The sequence below is a fragment of the Galeopterus variegatus genome, unplaced genomic scaffold (genome assembly GCF_000696425.1).
Source record: "Galeopterus variegatus unplaced genomic scaffold, G_variegatus-3.0.2 Scaffold396, whole genome shotgun sequence".
NCBI lineage: Eukaryota > Metazoa > Chordata > Mammalia > Dermoptera > Cynocephalidae > Galeopterus > Galeopterus variegatus.
In genome coordinates this window covers 118,594-134,451 of record NW_007726507.1, presented here as the reverse complement: position 1 = coordinate 134,451, position 15,858 = coordinate 118,594, and the positions used below count along the sequence as shown (strand labels likewise).

The following is a 15,858-nucleotide window of genomic DNA, read 5'->3' as shown; positions in this document are numbered from 1 at the left end:
GAAATTCTGTGTCCCTGGTCCTTTATTTACATGTGATGCAATGCTTTTTTTAATAGCCTCAAATGTTAAAATACTGCTATGATATTTGTTCTTACAAAATAGAATTAGCCTCTAAAAGAAAACTTTGGATGTGTATTTAAGAGTGAAAGGAATTTCAGCATAAAGACATCCCCAGCTCCCTGATCATGTTAATTTACAGATACCAAAATAGAGAGAAAATTCTCTTTAGAAATACTATAATAGAGAAATACTATTTGTTTCTTTTGCCTGAGTTAAATCATGAAGTCAGCAAGGTGGGAAGGTGGGATTGGCATAGTAGCAAAACAACAAAGAAATAATTTGCCTTAAGAACTATTTTTGGTAACAGCATTATCAAGATATAATTCACATACTGTATAATTCACCCACTTAAAAGTGTACAGTTGAGTGGTATTTAGTATATTCACAGAGATGTACACCATCACCACATCTGCTGTAAGCTTTTATAAATATAATAATCAAGAACTTTTTCTCTGGGCAAAACTCTCCTCTGCACATCAGGTGTGTGGTTGCCATGTCAGCCCATCCAGGTTTCTCATCTCCCTCTCCCCATCCTCGGTTTGCTGATATTTTGGTAGAGACACTATTAGGGTTGAAAATTTCTGTCAAATGTCATTCTTATTTCTAACTGAAGCCCATGAGGGATTTGGAGTCAGCAAGCCTGAGCCCCAAACATTATCAGATTGAAGAGAATCGTTAGATGAAGTAGGAAAGGCTGAATAGGCTATGGGTGAGACAAAGCCAAAAGGATGGAGAGATGGTATGAAAATGAGGATCTTCAAACCTCTTTTTGAAAACCCTCGATTGCCACACTTTGAAAGCAACCTACATCTACTGGCAATCGAAATGATTAAAAACTGCATGCTGTATTTTATTTATTAAATCTTCTGATAAAGGTACTGCAGTGTTTCCGTCGTGTAAAGCAATCCTATTTCCTTGTAGAGAGAGCTTCGTTTAGGAGCCTGAATCTCCAAGCAGAGTCCGTTAGAGGATTTAATATGGGACGAGCAATCAGCACTGGCAGTCTGGCCAGCAGCACCCTGAACAAACTTGCCGTTCGACCTTTGTCAGTTCAAGCTGAGATTCTGAAGAGGCTATCCTGCTCAGAGCTGTCGCTTTACCAGCCATTGCAGAACAGTTCAAAAGAGAAGAGTGACAAACCTTCCTGGGAGGAAAAGCCTAGAGGGATGAGTAAATCATACCATGATCTCAGTCAGGCCTCTCTCTTTCCTCATCGGAAAAATGTCATTGTTAATATGGAATCCCCATCACAAACCGTTGCAGAGTTGGTGGGAAAACCTTTTCACCAGATGGCAAGATCTGATACAGAATCTTTGGCAGGATTTACAAAACTTAATAAGTAAGAACATGATTAACTAAACCAAACTACATATTTGTAAATTCTACATTTCATACATTTGTTTTTGTTTTGACGTTTTATCATTTTCACCATATTTTTTTACATTGACACTCCCCCTCCTACCTTCCTTTTCCCTCTTTAGTTCAAAATCTGTTGCAAGTTTAAATAGAAGTCCTGAAAGGAAGAAACATGAATCAGACTCATCCACTGAAGACCCTGGTCAAGCATATGTTATAGGTCAGCATAAATAAGCTTACCTTCTTTCTCCTATACCTCATGACCATAGTGAAGTGAACAAGATCATGTAAATTACCAAGAAATTATTTGGGGTTCTATGTCCTAATTTCCAAAACTGTGAATATGCACCAAGTCAGATCAACAGTTAATTTAACAAGAGATCAGCTTCCTCTTGGTCACAGTAGCCATGACAGTGGTACTGAGAGAACCCAGACAGTCTTGTACCTTTGCTTTGGATTGCCTTCCTTTGGCTTTTCCTTACAAGCCTGTGTGAGTGGACTTAGTAATGCTTTTTTTTTTTTTTTTTTTTTTTTTTTTTGAAGAAAGGTTTATTTACAATGTTTTCAGCTTAGCATGAATGGAATTGTCTCTAAAAACTTAGATAATTTAATGAAATATGCTGTGGTTGCTAGGTGGAAGTTCTTAAGTGATTTGCTTTTACAAATTCTCCCAGTTTTCTGGGGCCTTTTAGTTATCTATAGAAGTTGTGTGTTTTATATATATATATATAAATTTTTATTATATATTATATACAATATAATATATTATAATTTTATATAATTTTATATTTTATATAATATATTATAATTTTTTTTATATATATATATATATATAAATTTTTCTTGGAATTAAAATTGTTTCCAAAAGTAAAAATACACACAGTGGCTTAAATACTCCTAGCAAATGAAGAAGGGTTTTTTTTTATCTTATTTTATTTCTGAATATGTCAATTCTCAAAAAATTTGAGGGCATATCATTAAAGAAAAACTTCTTTAAACTTTTTAAAGAAAAAGTGGGTGAGTGCTAATGTCATTTTCTTTTCACTAATGAGAAAAGTTATATATATGTATATATAAAACACAACTTCTGTATGTATGTGTGTGTGTGTGTATATATATATATATAAAGTTTTATATATATAAATCCTTGCAAGATTAATAGTTCAGGTTTCATGTTGCCTTGTGCATCTTAAAAGGGAAATGTGCTGGAGTCAGTCTTTCAGATGAGTAGATATTTAAGCACAGAAATCTGAACTACTACTCAAAATATGAAACAGCCAGGGAGACAAAAAGGAAACAAGGATACCCTTTTCTGTTGTTTTACCAAATGGTACTACTTAACTCTCTCCTTGGGTCCAAAGTTGTTAATTTAGCCCTAATTACCCAAAGTTAAAATGTATTTTTTTGCTCTGTAAATTGAGTTGGGGGTATATGGCATAAATGAAATTAGAAGAGAGCTATCTACATTATAGCTGATAAATACTTACAGAAAGCAATATTACCTTATTATTATAGGCTTCCACAACTTTCAGAGATTATATTATCATCAGTTTAAGTTGAATCAGTTAAAAAAAGTTTAAACAGATAAAAGGCAAGATTTCATCCTATAGGTAATCATATGTGGTGAAAATAGTCTAAGAGACTGATTGAATCTTTTAGAAAATACTTTTCAAAGTATGTTCACGTATAATGGGATCTCATTGAGTCTAGGCTATTTTCATAAGTTAGTCTTTGATCTACATGAAAATCCATTACATATCAGAAGAGAGTAGTAAATATTCTACTCTCATAAAAGGAAATTTATTTTCTACATTTGGTTTTTTATTTAAATTATTCATTCTAATTGAATATTGACTCTTCTTTGAACATTTAGACAAATGAAAAACTCATTTTAGTTTCATTTCATATTTTACATGTCAAGATGTTGTCATAAATAGTACATTTTTGTTTAAATTTATGCTGCAAAACAAGTTAATATTCTTAAGTACTATTTAAAAATAGTAAACATATCCATTGTGGGAAGACATATTCTTCTCAGAATATATAAAAGAAAATGTTGCTACCTTAGTGTTTTATTGATTTTTATGAATTTATCAGATAGAAGAAATTACTTCTATATCTAGTGTCTGACCATTTTATAAAATGTCTAATAATTTAATTTATACCACAGGAATGACTATGCATAGTTCTGGAAATTCTTCATCCCAAGTACCCTTAAAAGAAAATGGTAGGTTTACAAGATGTTTTCCCCTCATTTCCATTATATCTTTTCTCTTCTCTTTTACCTTATGAGATAGTCTTGGACTTAACGATGAAAAGTCTTCAATTCCATGCTGAGGATTTAGGCTTTACATGGATTCAAAGGAGAGTTGTATTTTTCAGCATCGTGGTGACGTGATGGGACCTGTGATTAGGCTAATGTTGATGAACTAAAGAAGTGACAAGTTACAGACAAGGACACTAATTGAGAAGCTAAGATAGTACTTCAGATGAGAGATAATTTTGATTAAAAAGAGTTTAACTGAGGCAGTTATTTTAAAGAGATTCTTGAGCTGAATCCTGAAATAAAAAGAGGATTTATTCAGACAGAACAGAGGAGATAAGCATTCCAGATCAAGGGCATAGCGTGAACAGAGATGGAGACATGAGAGAAGATAACTGATTCACAGAACTGCAACAGTCTCAGCCAGCGTGAAGCTTAAGAACTAAGTGGGGGGCCGGCCCAGTGGCACACTGGATAGTGCGCCGCTTGGGAAGCGCGGCAGCGCTCCCGCCCGAGGGTTCGGATCCCACATACAGACCGGTTCCCGCTCACTGGCTGAGCGAGGCACGGGGGCAGCGCCGAGGGTTGCGATCCCGTTGCCGGTCCCGGTCCGGTACGGGGGCGACACTGAGGGTTGCGATCCGTTGCCGGACACGGAAAAAAAGACAAAAAAAAAAAAAAAGAACTAAGTGGGGACCAGTTTTGAATCTCCTCCTAAATGTTATGGTCAGAATTTGAAGACTATAAATGTTCAGATTTATAGTTTAGAAGTAATCTAAGAAACTGCTGTAGGAAGAAGCACAGAATTGTGCAGTGACTTGAAAGTTGGTAGACTCAAAATTTTTAGAATTTAGTTTGAAAAGTACTTTCATGTACATTATCTTACTTGATCTTTCTAACAACTTTTATGAACAGAAAAGAATGTTTTATTACTGCCTATACACTACTTTACTCCAAAAATGTTTGAGTCTTAACTCTTTGACTCTTAAAGTTGAAATAATCAAAAGCCTGATGAAAAAGAATCAAATATGCTAATAAAAATTATTAATATAGCTAAATTTGATAAAACTATGATTTTAGCTCTAATTTTCCTGATAGCCAAGGCAAAAAGGAATGCATGAGAGTAGATTGAACTATATGGAAGTGCTGTTTTTGTAGGTCACAATTGTAAAGCACCAGGGTGCTATTTTGTATAATTCTCATTCTACAGAAATACACATACCAGTTCTTCAAGAGAGGAAAATTTTTCTTGGAATTAAAATTGTTTCCAAAAGTAAAAATACACAGTGTCTTAAATACTCATAGCTAATGAAGAAGGTTTTTTTTTTTTCATCTTATTTTATTTCTAAATGTGTCGATTCTCAAAAAATCTGAGGGCATATCATTAAAGAAAAAGATTTTGAACTTATACTTGGACCTAAGTTATTAAGACCCTGGTATATGGGGCCGGCCCGGTGGCGCACTGGATAAGTGCGCCGCTTGGGAAGCGCGGCAGCGCTCCCGCCCGAGGGTTCGGATCCCACATACAGACCGGTTCCCGCTCACCGCCTGAGTGAGGCGTGGGAGCAACACCGAGGATTGCAATCCCGTTGCCGGTCCCCGGTCCGGTACGGAGCCAACACTGAGGGTTGCGATCCGTTGCCGGACACAGAAAAAGACAAAAAAAAAAAAGACACTGGTATATAGTTTTCTGATGATCAAATTTCTTACATGAATATTACATACCTAAAATAGTTTAATTATTCATATGTTTAATTATTCAATGGAAATAATTGACTAACATTTATTGAGTGCTAGCTATGTGCCAAGCACTGTTCTAAGCACTTTATGTTTATTTCTCATTTAATCCCCACAACAACCCTATGAGGTGGGTGCTAATGTTATTTCTTTTTCACTAATGAGAAACCAAAGCATGGAGAGGTTCAGTTGTGCAGGAAGTCACAGAATTAGCAAGTGCTGGTGCCGTGATTTGAAGGCGGCCATCTGTTCCCAATACCCACACTCTGATTCACTTTCTAGTCTGTCTCCTAGCATGATGACACCTATTTATTTGTAGGCATTATTTCTCCCAACTAAACTTTTGAAAGAAACTGTATAATAATCTGTTCAAGGATGAGAACTTGAAATGTGCTTTAAAGTAGTTTTGGTGAAAATGAATATGAATTTACATTGGATTTCCAAGAGCATGTGCAGGGTAGTTTCTCTATTTTATAAGCCTTTAGAAGCCTCATCTTCCCACCCGCCACTGAAAGAGGGCCAATCCACCTTCCTATGGAGGTATGCCCCAGTCAGCTTGCAGACAAAGCTATGTTTTCCTGAAAATTCTCTTTGAATCTGCCCAAGTAGCCTCAATTAGTGCTCTGTTGAGAATCAAATTTTCACATAATATAGAATGACAAGTATGTTTTGCCAAATAAGGTAACTAAGGATCAAAAAGTTAAATTCCTTGCCCATGAGTCAAATATAGGACTTCTTATTCTAATTTCAGTGTTCTCCCTGCTGGCCAATATTATTAGGTGAAAATTATAAATGTTAATATTGAATTATTTATCACTTAGAACAAGGATGAATGTATTGAATTCAGTCCTACCTTATATGGCCTCCAGAGATTGTTAAAGAATGTGAAACTTGGAAAGAGAAGGTAAAAAAGTCGTGAGTCTTCTAATCTCACACTTTGAAACAGAGATATGGAAAGGATTTCAGTTCCTTGATTAATTGTGATTTCTAAAAAAAAAAAAGTTGCTCAACTTTTCAAAACACACACAGAATATTCCTTTAAAAACAAAAAAAATATCGGGCCGGCCCGGTGGCGCACTGGATAGTGTGCCGCTTGGGAAGCGCGGCGGTGCTCCCGTCCGAGGGTTCAGATCCCACATACAGACCGGCTCCCGCTCACTGGCTGAGCGAGGCGCGGGAGCAACACCGAGGCTTGCGATCCCGTTGCCGGTCCCCGGTCCGGTACGGGGGCAACACTGAGGGTTGCGATCCGTTGCCGGACACGGAAAAAAGACAAAAGAAAAAAAAAAAAAATGTAAACCCCAAGAATTATGTAAAATTAATTTTAATGTTTCTCATAATACTGTAATTGTTATACAATAATTGAAAAGTAACATTAGCTAAATTTGTCGCGTTGCTTCCTGAATTGCCTAAACTGCAAAACACGGATGGTCCCCAATGTATGATGGTTCAACTTAAAGATTTTTTCACTTTATGGTGGTGCAAAAGTGATAGGCATTCAGTTGAAACCTTATTTTGAATACCCTTCCAACCATTGTGTTTTTCACTTTCAGTACAGTATTCAATAAATTACGTGAGCTATTCAATGCTTTATTATAAAATAGGCTTTGTGTTAGGTGGTTTTGCACAACTTGGCTAACGCAGGTGTTCTGAGCATGTCTAAAGTAAGTTAGACTAAGCTATGATGTTCTGTTGGTTAGGTATGGTAAATGCATTTTCAACTTAACAGTATTTTCAACTTAGGATGGGTTTATCGGGAGATTTAAAATCTTTCTATTCTCATTTGGGAGGAGGAACAGAGCAACTCTGAAGCCATTATTCTCCCCAAGCTATTTTTTCTTTCTTCTTCTGGTTTTATCAGTTATCATAGAGTAATGAATTTCATCAGTTTCCAAGTGTCCTAATTCCTGGGCAGCAGGTGGTTAAATCAGAAACGGGAAGGGGGTTGGGGGAGAATGGAAATGCAAAGCAATCATCATTGTTTGATCACTTTACAAAGGACTTTGATTTTACCTGTTCCCTCTTACCACCTCACCAATGTGGTCGCTTAAACTGTGCTGATTTCAGTTTTAAATGTGACCTCATTTCCTTATTTGTTTTATTTTACTTTATCTTATTTTATTTTATGGGTTTTGTTCTATGTTATTTTGTATTTGTTCTAGCCGAAAACTAGAGCTAGTTGACTATTTTAGAACGAAAGGATCTTGGATACTTAGATAACCTCAGTGAATTAGGCATTAAATAATGGATGAGCTTCTGCTTAGGACTAATTAGTATATAAGGCTCTTCAGACCATTGTTCAGTGATAGTTTTTGTAATCTCATCAATAAAATCATTACAATTGCCAAACTACTACCACTCTTATTGATTATGTTTTGGTCAAAAAGAAACAATGGAAGCATATACACTACAGGGAGCTAGCAAACTTGCACTAAAATGGTGCTTAAGATACACAATTAATTCACTCCTGAGACTAAATTATTGTTATTATTGTTTTCTGAAATGAAAGGAACTTATTTCTAGAATGTGAAGTATCTCATTTACCTCATTTAAGTATCAATACTCACACATCATGTAACAAAAATACTAGTTGCTTTATAACATATTTGTACAAGTGTAAGTCCACGGGTGATTGTATGTTGGACATACAGAAATAAGGTCTGTGTTCATAGTGATTTGGTTGTTACAAAAATATATATGAAGGTTTAAGAAAATTCTAGTTTACACTTTAGTGAAGCCATAGACTCTAATTTTCAGAAAGTTTGTGAACTATGTAGACTTGAATTTGAGAATTCAGTTTGCAAATATCTTTCTGAGCATGTTAAACTTACTTACCACCACTACCAACACCTTCACACACAGACCGGTTTGAACTATCAAATCGTAATTGACGTTAAGAAATGTGTGTGTGCAAATGCTTGAATTGCTAAGAAGATGAATTAACTTTATCAACATGGCAATTAAGTGTCATATTTATTGGTTTAATTAAGAAGATGTGACTGATTAGCCCACTTAAAAAAAACCTAAGTATAAATAAGAAAAAGTAAATTCTAGTTCTGATGATGATATTCATTCAGTTTATTTAACTAGCATTTATCAAGTACTGACTTCATGCATTTTGCTGGGCAGTGATACTAGCTGTAACGTTGAACAAGTCACAAACTGTTATTTCTCAAATGCAAAACAATAGCTAAAAATCTGTTTACTTATTACCTCATGAGATTGTTCCACAAATAAAATGTGGAAGAAATGAAAATCCTTTGAGAGTAGATGTGTTAGACAAAACATTATTAATGGAATTTTCAAAAGTAGATACAGTTTCTTCTTATTGCTGTTGTACTCAAGAAATTACTAAGAATATTTTACTGATTATACAGAAAAACGTCAACTACTTATTAGAGGGGAATTCTTAATATGTTGAGCATTGTCAGATTCAGGGAGTCGATTATGATGTAACAAAAGACATGGAGTCAGAAAACCTAAATTAAAGGCTCAGCTCTTTCCTGTACTAACTGATTAAAATCTGCTCAAATCATTTAACCCCTTGAGATTTATTTAATCATTTGTAATTAAAATATACTTATTTCAAAGGGGTTTGGGGAATAAGTGTACTAATAGTCATTTTGTAAACTATTAATTATGATAAAAGATAACACCAGCAACATTAAAATATATATTTTAAATGACTGAAATCTATTAACAAGCTTTGTTAACATTTAAATTGGAACAAGCTGACAATGCCTGAGCATGTTATGTTTATTTTGTTTTAAAATTATAAATTCCCAATAGATGTGCTACACAAAAGATGGAGCATAGTATCTTCACCAGAAAGGGAGATCATGTTGGTGAACCTGAAAAAAGATGCAAAGTATGGCTTAGGTAAGTCACTGTGAAATTCTTGAAGGTCTGTGAGAATTCAAAGAGAAAATGTCTATAACATAGTTTATTGATATTGAGGCACCAGCCCACTTCTAATCAGGATACTGGCTGCCCGCCCACAACCCTATCACTCCAGCAACCCAGTCACAAAATGTTGAAGATGAAGTGCCTACAAGAAGTATTTCCACCAAATTTAACAGATAGTTCCATTTCACATGTGTTACCTATTAATCATAGTTGATATCAACAGTCTGCACATTTCTGTTTTCAAGCAAGCTAATCCATCATTGAAAGCACCAGTATGAAGATCTTTTTAAAATATGCTGTTTTGCAGGATTTCAAATTGTTGGTGGGGAGAAGATGGGAAGACTGGATCTAGGGGTATTTATCAGTTCAATTACCCCTGGAGGACCAGCTGACTTGGATGGATGCTTAAAGCCAGGTAGGTACTTTACATTTTAGTAATTTTCTAAGTACTTACTGACAGGCATGAATTTGCAGAGATAGCAAAAGTGGAACTTAGGCCAAACAAAAATACTGAGGAAGGGATGATATTTCTAAGATTTAGTCTGGATTTCTCTTTGTTGTTGAAAATACTGGATTGTCTATTTTTACAGGAGACCGTTTGATATCTGTGAATAGTGTAAGTCTGGAGGGGGTCAGCCACCATGCTGCAATTGAAATTTTGCAAAATGCACCTGAAGATGTGACACTCGTTATCTCTCAGCCAAAAGAAAAGATATCCAAAGGTAATATGAATGTCTCTTAATTATGTGTTTTATTTCACTTTTCACAAACACTTCAATTCATTGACCCACTAAATTGGATTTAAGCTTCTTATTTCCTTTCCCGCAGTTTGACTTGTGTAATTCTAATTGTTTTAATTTTATGCATCAGAGTAACTTTCATTCATCACTTCCAAGATTTTCTGTCTCATTCCTCTTTAGTAATACATACACAAAAATGGATTCATTGTGCAAAATTGATGTCACTTAAGTAAATTCTAATTACTTGGCGTGTTCCATCTCTTGTTAGGTCAAATCAGAAATAGAATTCTTTATCATTGTGTAATTAATACAATTATATAGTAGCGATCTATGAAGTTCTGTCCAAAACCAGATTATATAAAGGAAAAGAATAACAACAATCCAGAAATTTTAAAATGAGACCATATCATTTTGTTTCATAATCCCGGCCACTGGCATGTTATGGGAGAAAAGGCACTTGACAAAGATCAAGTCTTGAGTTTAAGCCTTGTCCATGCTGCTTATCAGCAGTATGACTTAAGTCTTCTTGAGCCAGTTGGTTTTTTTTAATTTATTTAGAAAGTTGGGGCCGGCCCGGTGGCGTACTGCGCTAGTGTGCCGCTTGGGAAGCGCAGAGGCGCTCCCGCCGAGGGTTCGGATCCCACATACAGACCGGTTCCCGTTCACTGGCTGAGCGAGGCGCGGGGGCAACACCGAGGGTTGAGATCCCATTGCCGGTCCCGGTCCGGTACGGGGGTGACACTGAGGGTTGCGATCCGTTGCCGGACACGGAAAAAAAGACAAAAAAAAAAAAAGAAAGTAGACAATGATCTCTGTCCTGCCTTCTCTGTCTTGCAGAAAGTTGTTAGGAGGATCAAGTAGTGGGACAGTGTTTGTGAAAGAAGCACACGCAGCCCACGTGGAGCAAAACAGAGCAGGGGGCAATATGGGAGCTTCAGAGTCCAGGGTTAAATTATGTCTGCACCACTTTAAACTGTATACCTTAGGCAAATCATTGAACTTACCAATCCTTCCTGTCCTTACTCTGCCCGTGTATCAAATGGTAACTATAAAAGTGCTTATCTTACAGATTATGAAAATTAAATGAGATGATATAAAGAATTAGCACATTGCCTAGTACATATTAAGAACTTAAATGTGAATTTTAGCTGTCATTATTAATGGTATTTTTCAAAAACAATGAAGTGCTAGATACGTGTTTGTTACTTTCATCCCAAAGATACTGGGAGATATGTAAAAGAATTCATAAAAAACTAGCAGATAAACAAGTTTAGATAGTGAATTTTAGGCATCACTTTAGATACATGATAAAATAGAAAACGAAAACATTCATATAATTTGTTGTGACATTATAAAAATTTCTTAAATTCTATATAGATGAGGCATTTTGACTATGGTTTCTTTTATTCACTAAGAATTGTATAGATATCTTCTCTCTGTGTGTGTGTATATATATATATATATATATTTACATATATAAATAATACTTTAAGCACTTGCTTACTGTGAACAAACACAACACGTAGAAGGGAAATAGAAGATACCACCACTGCCCACAAGAGCCTTATGCTCTAGTTGTAGTCTAGTCATCTCGGGCAAAGGAAGATGACTGCAGTTGGAAATGTAGCGTACCTCTGAGATTCAGGCATCCAAGTCTAAAACTTTTTTTAAAAAGCAGAACATTGGGCTCCTTTATTCACCATTATTTTAGCAAAAGAAGCATAAGAATTCAGAATAAATTTATTTCCCCCTAAATAAAGCTCTAAGGGATTTCCATCTTAATTCTGTTTTCAGTACATATTTTATAGAAAATTCATTCATTTGTTCAACAAATAGTAATTGAGTGCCTATGATGTACAAAATAAAAAATCCGTGCCCTCATGGTACTTAACACTTTACCAGGGAAGACAAGTGTTCAACAACTAACTAGATAAGTAATTTTTAATTATAACTATTGTAAGTATTAGCAAGAAGTCTAAGATGCCAAGAGTGCATATAACAGAGAACTTTACCTAGTGTGGGGATCAGAGAAGGCTTTTCTTTCAGCAGAGTTCTGTATGGCTATTTTTTGCTATCCATTCTCAATAAAAATTAAAAGCGTATTGTTAAAGTGTAGTTCTGTGAAATTGTTTCTTCATAAAAGTAGATTAATCTTATGGTGTATAGCTATTCGGAAGTGTCACTCGAAATGAGGTAAAACTCAAAGAACCTAGAAAATTGCCAGTGTGTATCCCAGGCTATCCCTCTCAGTTATCAACCACCAAAGAAGAAGGTTTTTATTTTTCTTTATGCTAATTTTTTTAAAGTTATGGAATGCATATTAGCTTATTAAAATGAATCCAATTTATACAAAACCTGTGAAATAAGAACTAAAATTCTCATCACCCCATTTCCTAGGGAAACTATTTGGTGTGTATGTAGCCTTCTGTGAATTATAGATATATGAGTATATGTGATATATATATATATATATATATATATGTATGTATATGAGAGTACTTAAAAGAGTTTGTGAAAAGATTCATATTACCTTTTAATTCTGTTTTTCCAAGAATTTTTGAAGTACTTTCATATGTGATATATATAAAACAACACACATGCACTTTTTTTTTTTTTTTTTTTTTTTGGTCTTTTGTCTTTTTCCGTGTCCGGCAACGGATCGCAACCCTCAGTGTTGCCCCCGCACCGGACCGGGGACCGGCAACGGGATCGCAACCCTCGGGGCTGCTCCCGCGCCTTGCTCAGCCAGTGAGCGGGAACTGGTCTATATGTGGGATCCGAACCCTCGGGTGGGAGTGCCGCCGCGTTTCCCAAGCGGCGCACTATCCAGTGCGCCACCGGGCCGGCCCCACACATGCACTTTTTAAATTAAAAACACAGTTATTTATACTCTAAACATCATTCTGAAATTTGCTTACTCAATATATTCTGGACATTCATGAACATACACATCTTTTTACTGTGACATTGTATTTATGTTATAGATGTATCAAAATTTATTTAACTTTTCTTCTATTTTTATGCATCCAGGTTAGATATAATTCTATTACAAATGTTGTTCCAACAAATACACTTGTTTGTACACCATTGAAAATGTATTCTAGAGGTTAGATACCTGGAACTAGATTAAAGAGTATGTACATTAAAGTTTTGATAAGTGCTACCAAATTGCCTTATAAAAAGTTTTATGTGTAGTCTAACCAAGCAGGTGTAACAATGCTGTTCTCCTTTCTCATGCCACTGTACACTATCAGTGATACTAGAAATTACCAGTCATTCTTGTTTTTGTCAGCCAAATAGGGAGAAAATGGCATTAAACTGCATATCCCTGAGCAGTAGTGAGAATGTCTTTTCACATACTTATTAGATATTTGTATTTTATTCCAAATTTCCAGTCTATTTATCATACCCTTGTTCCATAGGAGTTTTTAAAATCTCTTTCTTATTGAATTTTAGAAACTCTTTGTGTGTTAGGGATACCGTAGTCCCCCCTTATCCAAGGGGGATATGTTCCAAGACCCCTAGTGGATGCCTGAAACCACAGATAACAACAAACCCGGTATACACTATGTGTTTTTCCTATACATACATACCTATGATAAAGTTTAACTTATAAATTAGGCTTAGGAAGAGATTAAACAACAATAATAACAATATGGAACAATTATAATGATTTACTGTAATAAAAGTTGTGTAAATGTGGTCTCTCTCTCTTCCTCAAATATCTTATTGTACCATACTGACCTTTTCTCGATCTGTAGTTCACCACAGGTAACTGAAACTGCAGAAAGCAAAACCACAGATAGGGGGGAACTACTGTACTGGCTCTTGGATTATTTTTTGTTGTTGCAGACATTTTTTTCCAATTGCTCATTACTCTTTTTTTTCCTTGGTGTTGCTTACTACATAAAACTTTTAATTTCTTATAAATTCACATCTGTAATTCTTTTCCACATGTCTCCAGTGGTTTGTTTCTTACTTCAGAATGATTTCTTAAGTGGCTTTTGATAAGAAATTTAGTGGCCTTCCTTGATAGTTACTTAGAGTCCAAAAACTACAGTTTGGTAGGGCTATATAAAACAAGTGTACAAATGATTATAAATAAGGACCAAGGATATTGGAGACACAAATAAAGTATGATTATCTCTGGAATTAGGAAAGTCTTCACAGAGAAGACTGATTTGAAATGGGTCTTGGGGAATGGAAATGGGGAGTTAAGGCGAAAGGGGTACCATATTTCAGTGGAGTTTGTCACAAGTTCAACCAAAGGAGAGAGTGAAGGAAGCAAAGAATCTACCATTTGCTGGGTTCCTGCAGTGGTTCCAGGGTCTGGGTCAGGTATTTTGCATGCATTATCCTTGTAAAATCCTCCCAACAATCTTCAGGGAGCATTGTGTATGTATGTTTGCACAGGCATGTTTGTCACTCATTGACGGATTTTGACTTTTAGTGTCTTCTACTCCTGTGCATCTTGCCAATGGAATGAAAAACTACATGAAGAAGCCTTTCTACATGCAAGACAGTGCTGTAGATTCTTCTTCTGAGGATCACCACTGGCCACATGGTACCCTGAGGCACATCTCAGAGGGCTCCTTTGGGCTATCTGGGGGCCTGCGGGAAGGAAGCCTGAGTTCTCAAGATTCCAGGACTGAGAGTGCCAGCTTGTCCCAGAGTCAGGTCAATGGTTTCTTTGCCAACCATTTAGGCAACCGAACCTGGCAGGAATCACAGCATGGCAGCCCTTCCCCATCTGTAGTATCCAAAGCCACTGAGAAAAAGAGGACTTCCATTGACAGTAACCGAAGCAAAACTAAAAAACCAGGCATTTCTGATGCAACAGATTACTCTGATCGTGGAGATTCAGACATGGATGAAGCCACTTATTCCAGCAGTCAGGATCATCAAACACCAAAAAAGGCATAGTTTAATTTTAATCTTTTTCTTTTTCATTTAACAAAGCAAATGATAGCAAATATATTACAAAGCAGGTAATCTACTGCAAACTGCTTACATTATTCTGGAAAGGAAGAATAGTTTATATCTTCTGCTACTAACTGCTACTGCATTTGATGCTAACATTCAGAGAAATTAGAAGCTTTGAATATTAACTCTAAAATGGCTATCATTCTGTGAACCTGCTGCCTGATTATAACACAAAGGAAAGAATACTCAGATTACAATTGTCTTACAAGTTGTTCATCTCATGCATATTAATGTTTATATTAATAAGAGAACTTCAGAATCTGAAAAAAAATATTCTTGAGTAGTCCACATAATTGGCAATTGAATTTGCTATTCATAGTCTAATTCTCCTAAAGTTCCGAATGGATAATAACAACAACAATAACAGCATTGAAAATAGCTTATCCTAGAAATGATATAAATTTAAACTTGCATTTATAGGCAGTTTTAGTAAAGAAACTTATATCTTGTGTTCACTGAAAACTCAACATTCCTCACACGCGGGTTATGGTCTGATAAACAGGGTTTAGCTATTTTCTGAGTTTATATTGGATTTGTAAATATAAGCAAAGTAAACATGAAGCCTACTCATTTTAGACGTTTAAGTTAAAAACTACTGCTTGATATATGAGTGTACTTCAGAAACTTCATGGAAATATTCATATTACCTTCTAATTCTATTTTTCCATAAACTTTTTGAAGTAACCTTGTACATTGATTTTTAAAGGAAATGGAAATATTTTATAAATTTGGGAATATAAATAACATTGGACAGGATTATGTTCAGATTCAAACTGGCTTCTAGGTTTCCTTCTGCCGTATCTAGCTGTTTGA

The 15,858-nt window shown here is 35.5% G+C and overlaps 1 protein-coding gene across 1 annotated transcript in view; it reads left to right on the top strand.

Moving 5' to 3' along the window:
- PTPN13 (protein tyrosine phosphatase, non-receptor type 13 (APO-1/CD95 (Fas)-associated phosphatase)) overlaps nt 1-15,858 on the top strand; it is a 133,472-nt gene that overhangs the window by 75,704 nt on the left and 41,910 nt on the right. The window contains exons 17-23 of the mRNA XM_008568306.1: nt 982-1,399; nt 1,542-1,636; nt 3,587-3,643; nt 9,206-9,295; nt 9,630-9,737; nt 9,913-10,044; nt 14,513-14,979. Of these exons, the coding sequence (XP_008566528.1) occupies nt 982-1,399; nt 1,542-1,636; nt 3,587-3,643; nt 9,206-9,295; nt 9,630-9,737; nt 9,913-10,044; nt 14,513-14,979 (1,367 nt within the window). The remainder of the gene's footprint in view (nt 1-981; nt 1,400-1,541; nt 1,637-3,586; nt 3,644-9,205; nt 9,296-9,629; nt 9,738-9,912; nt 10,045-14,512; nt 14,980-15,858) is intronic.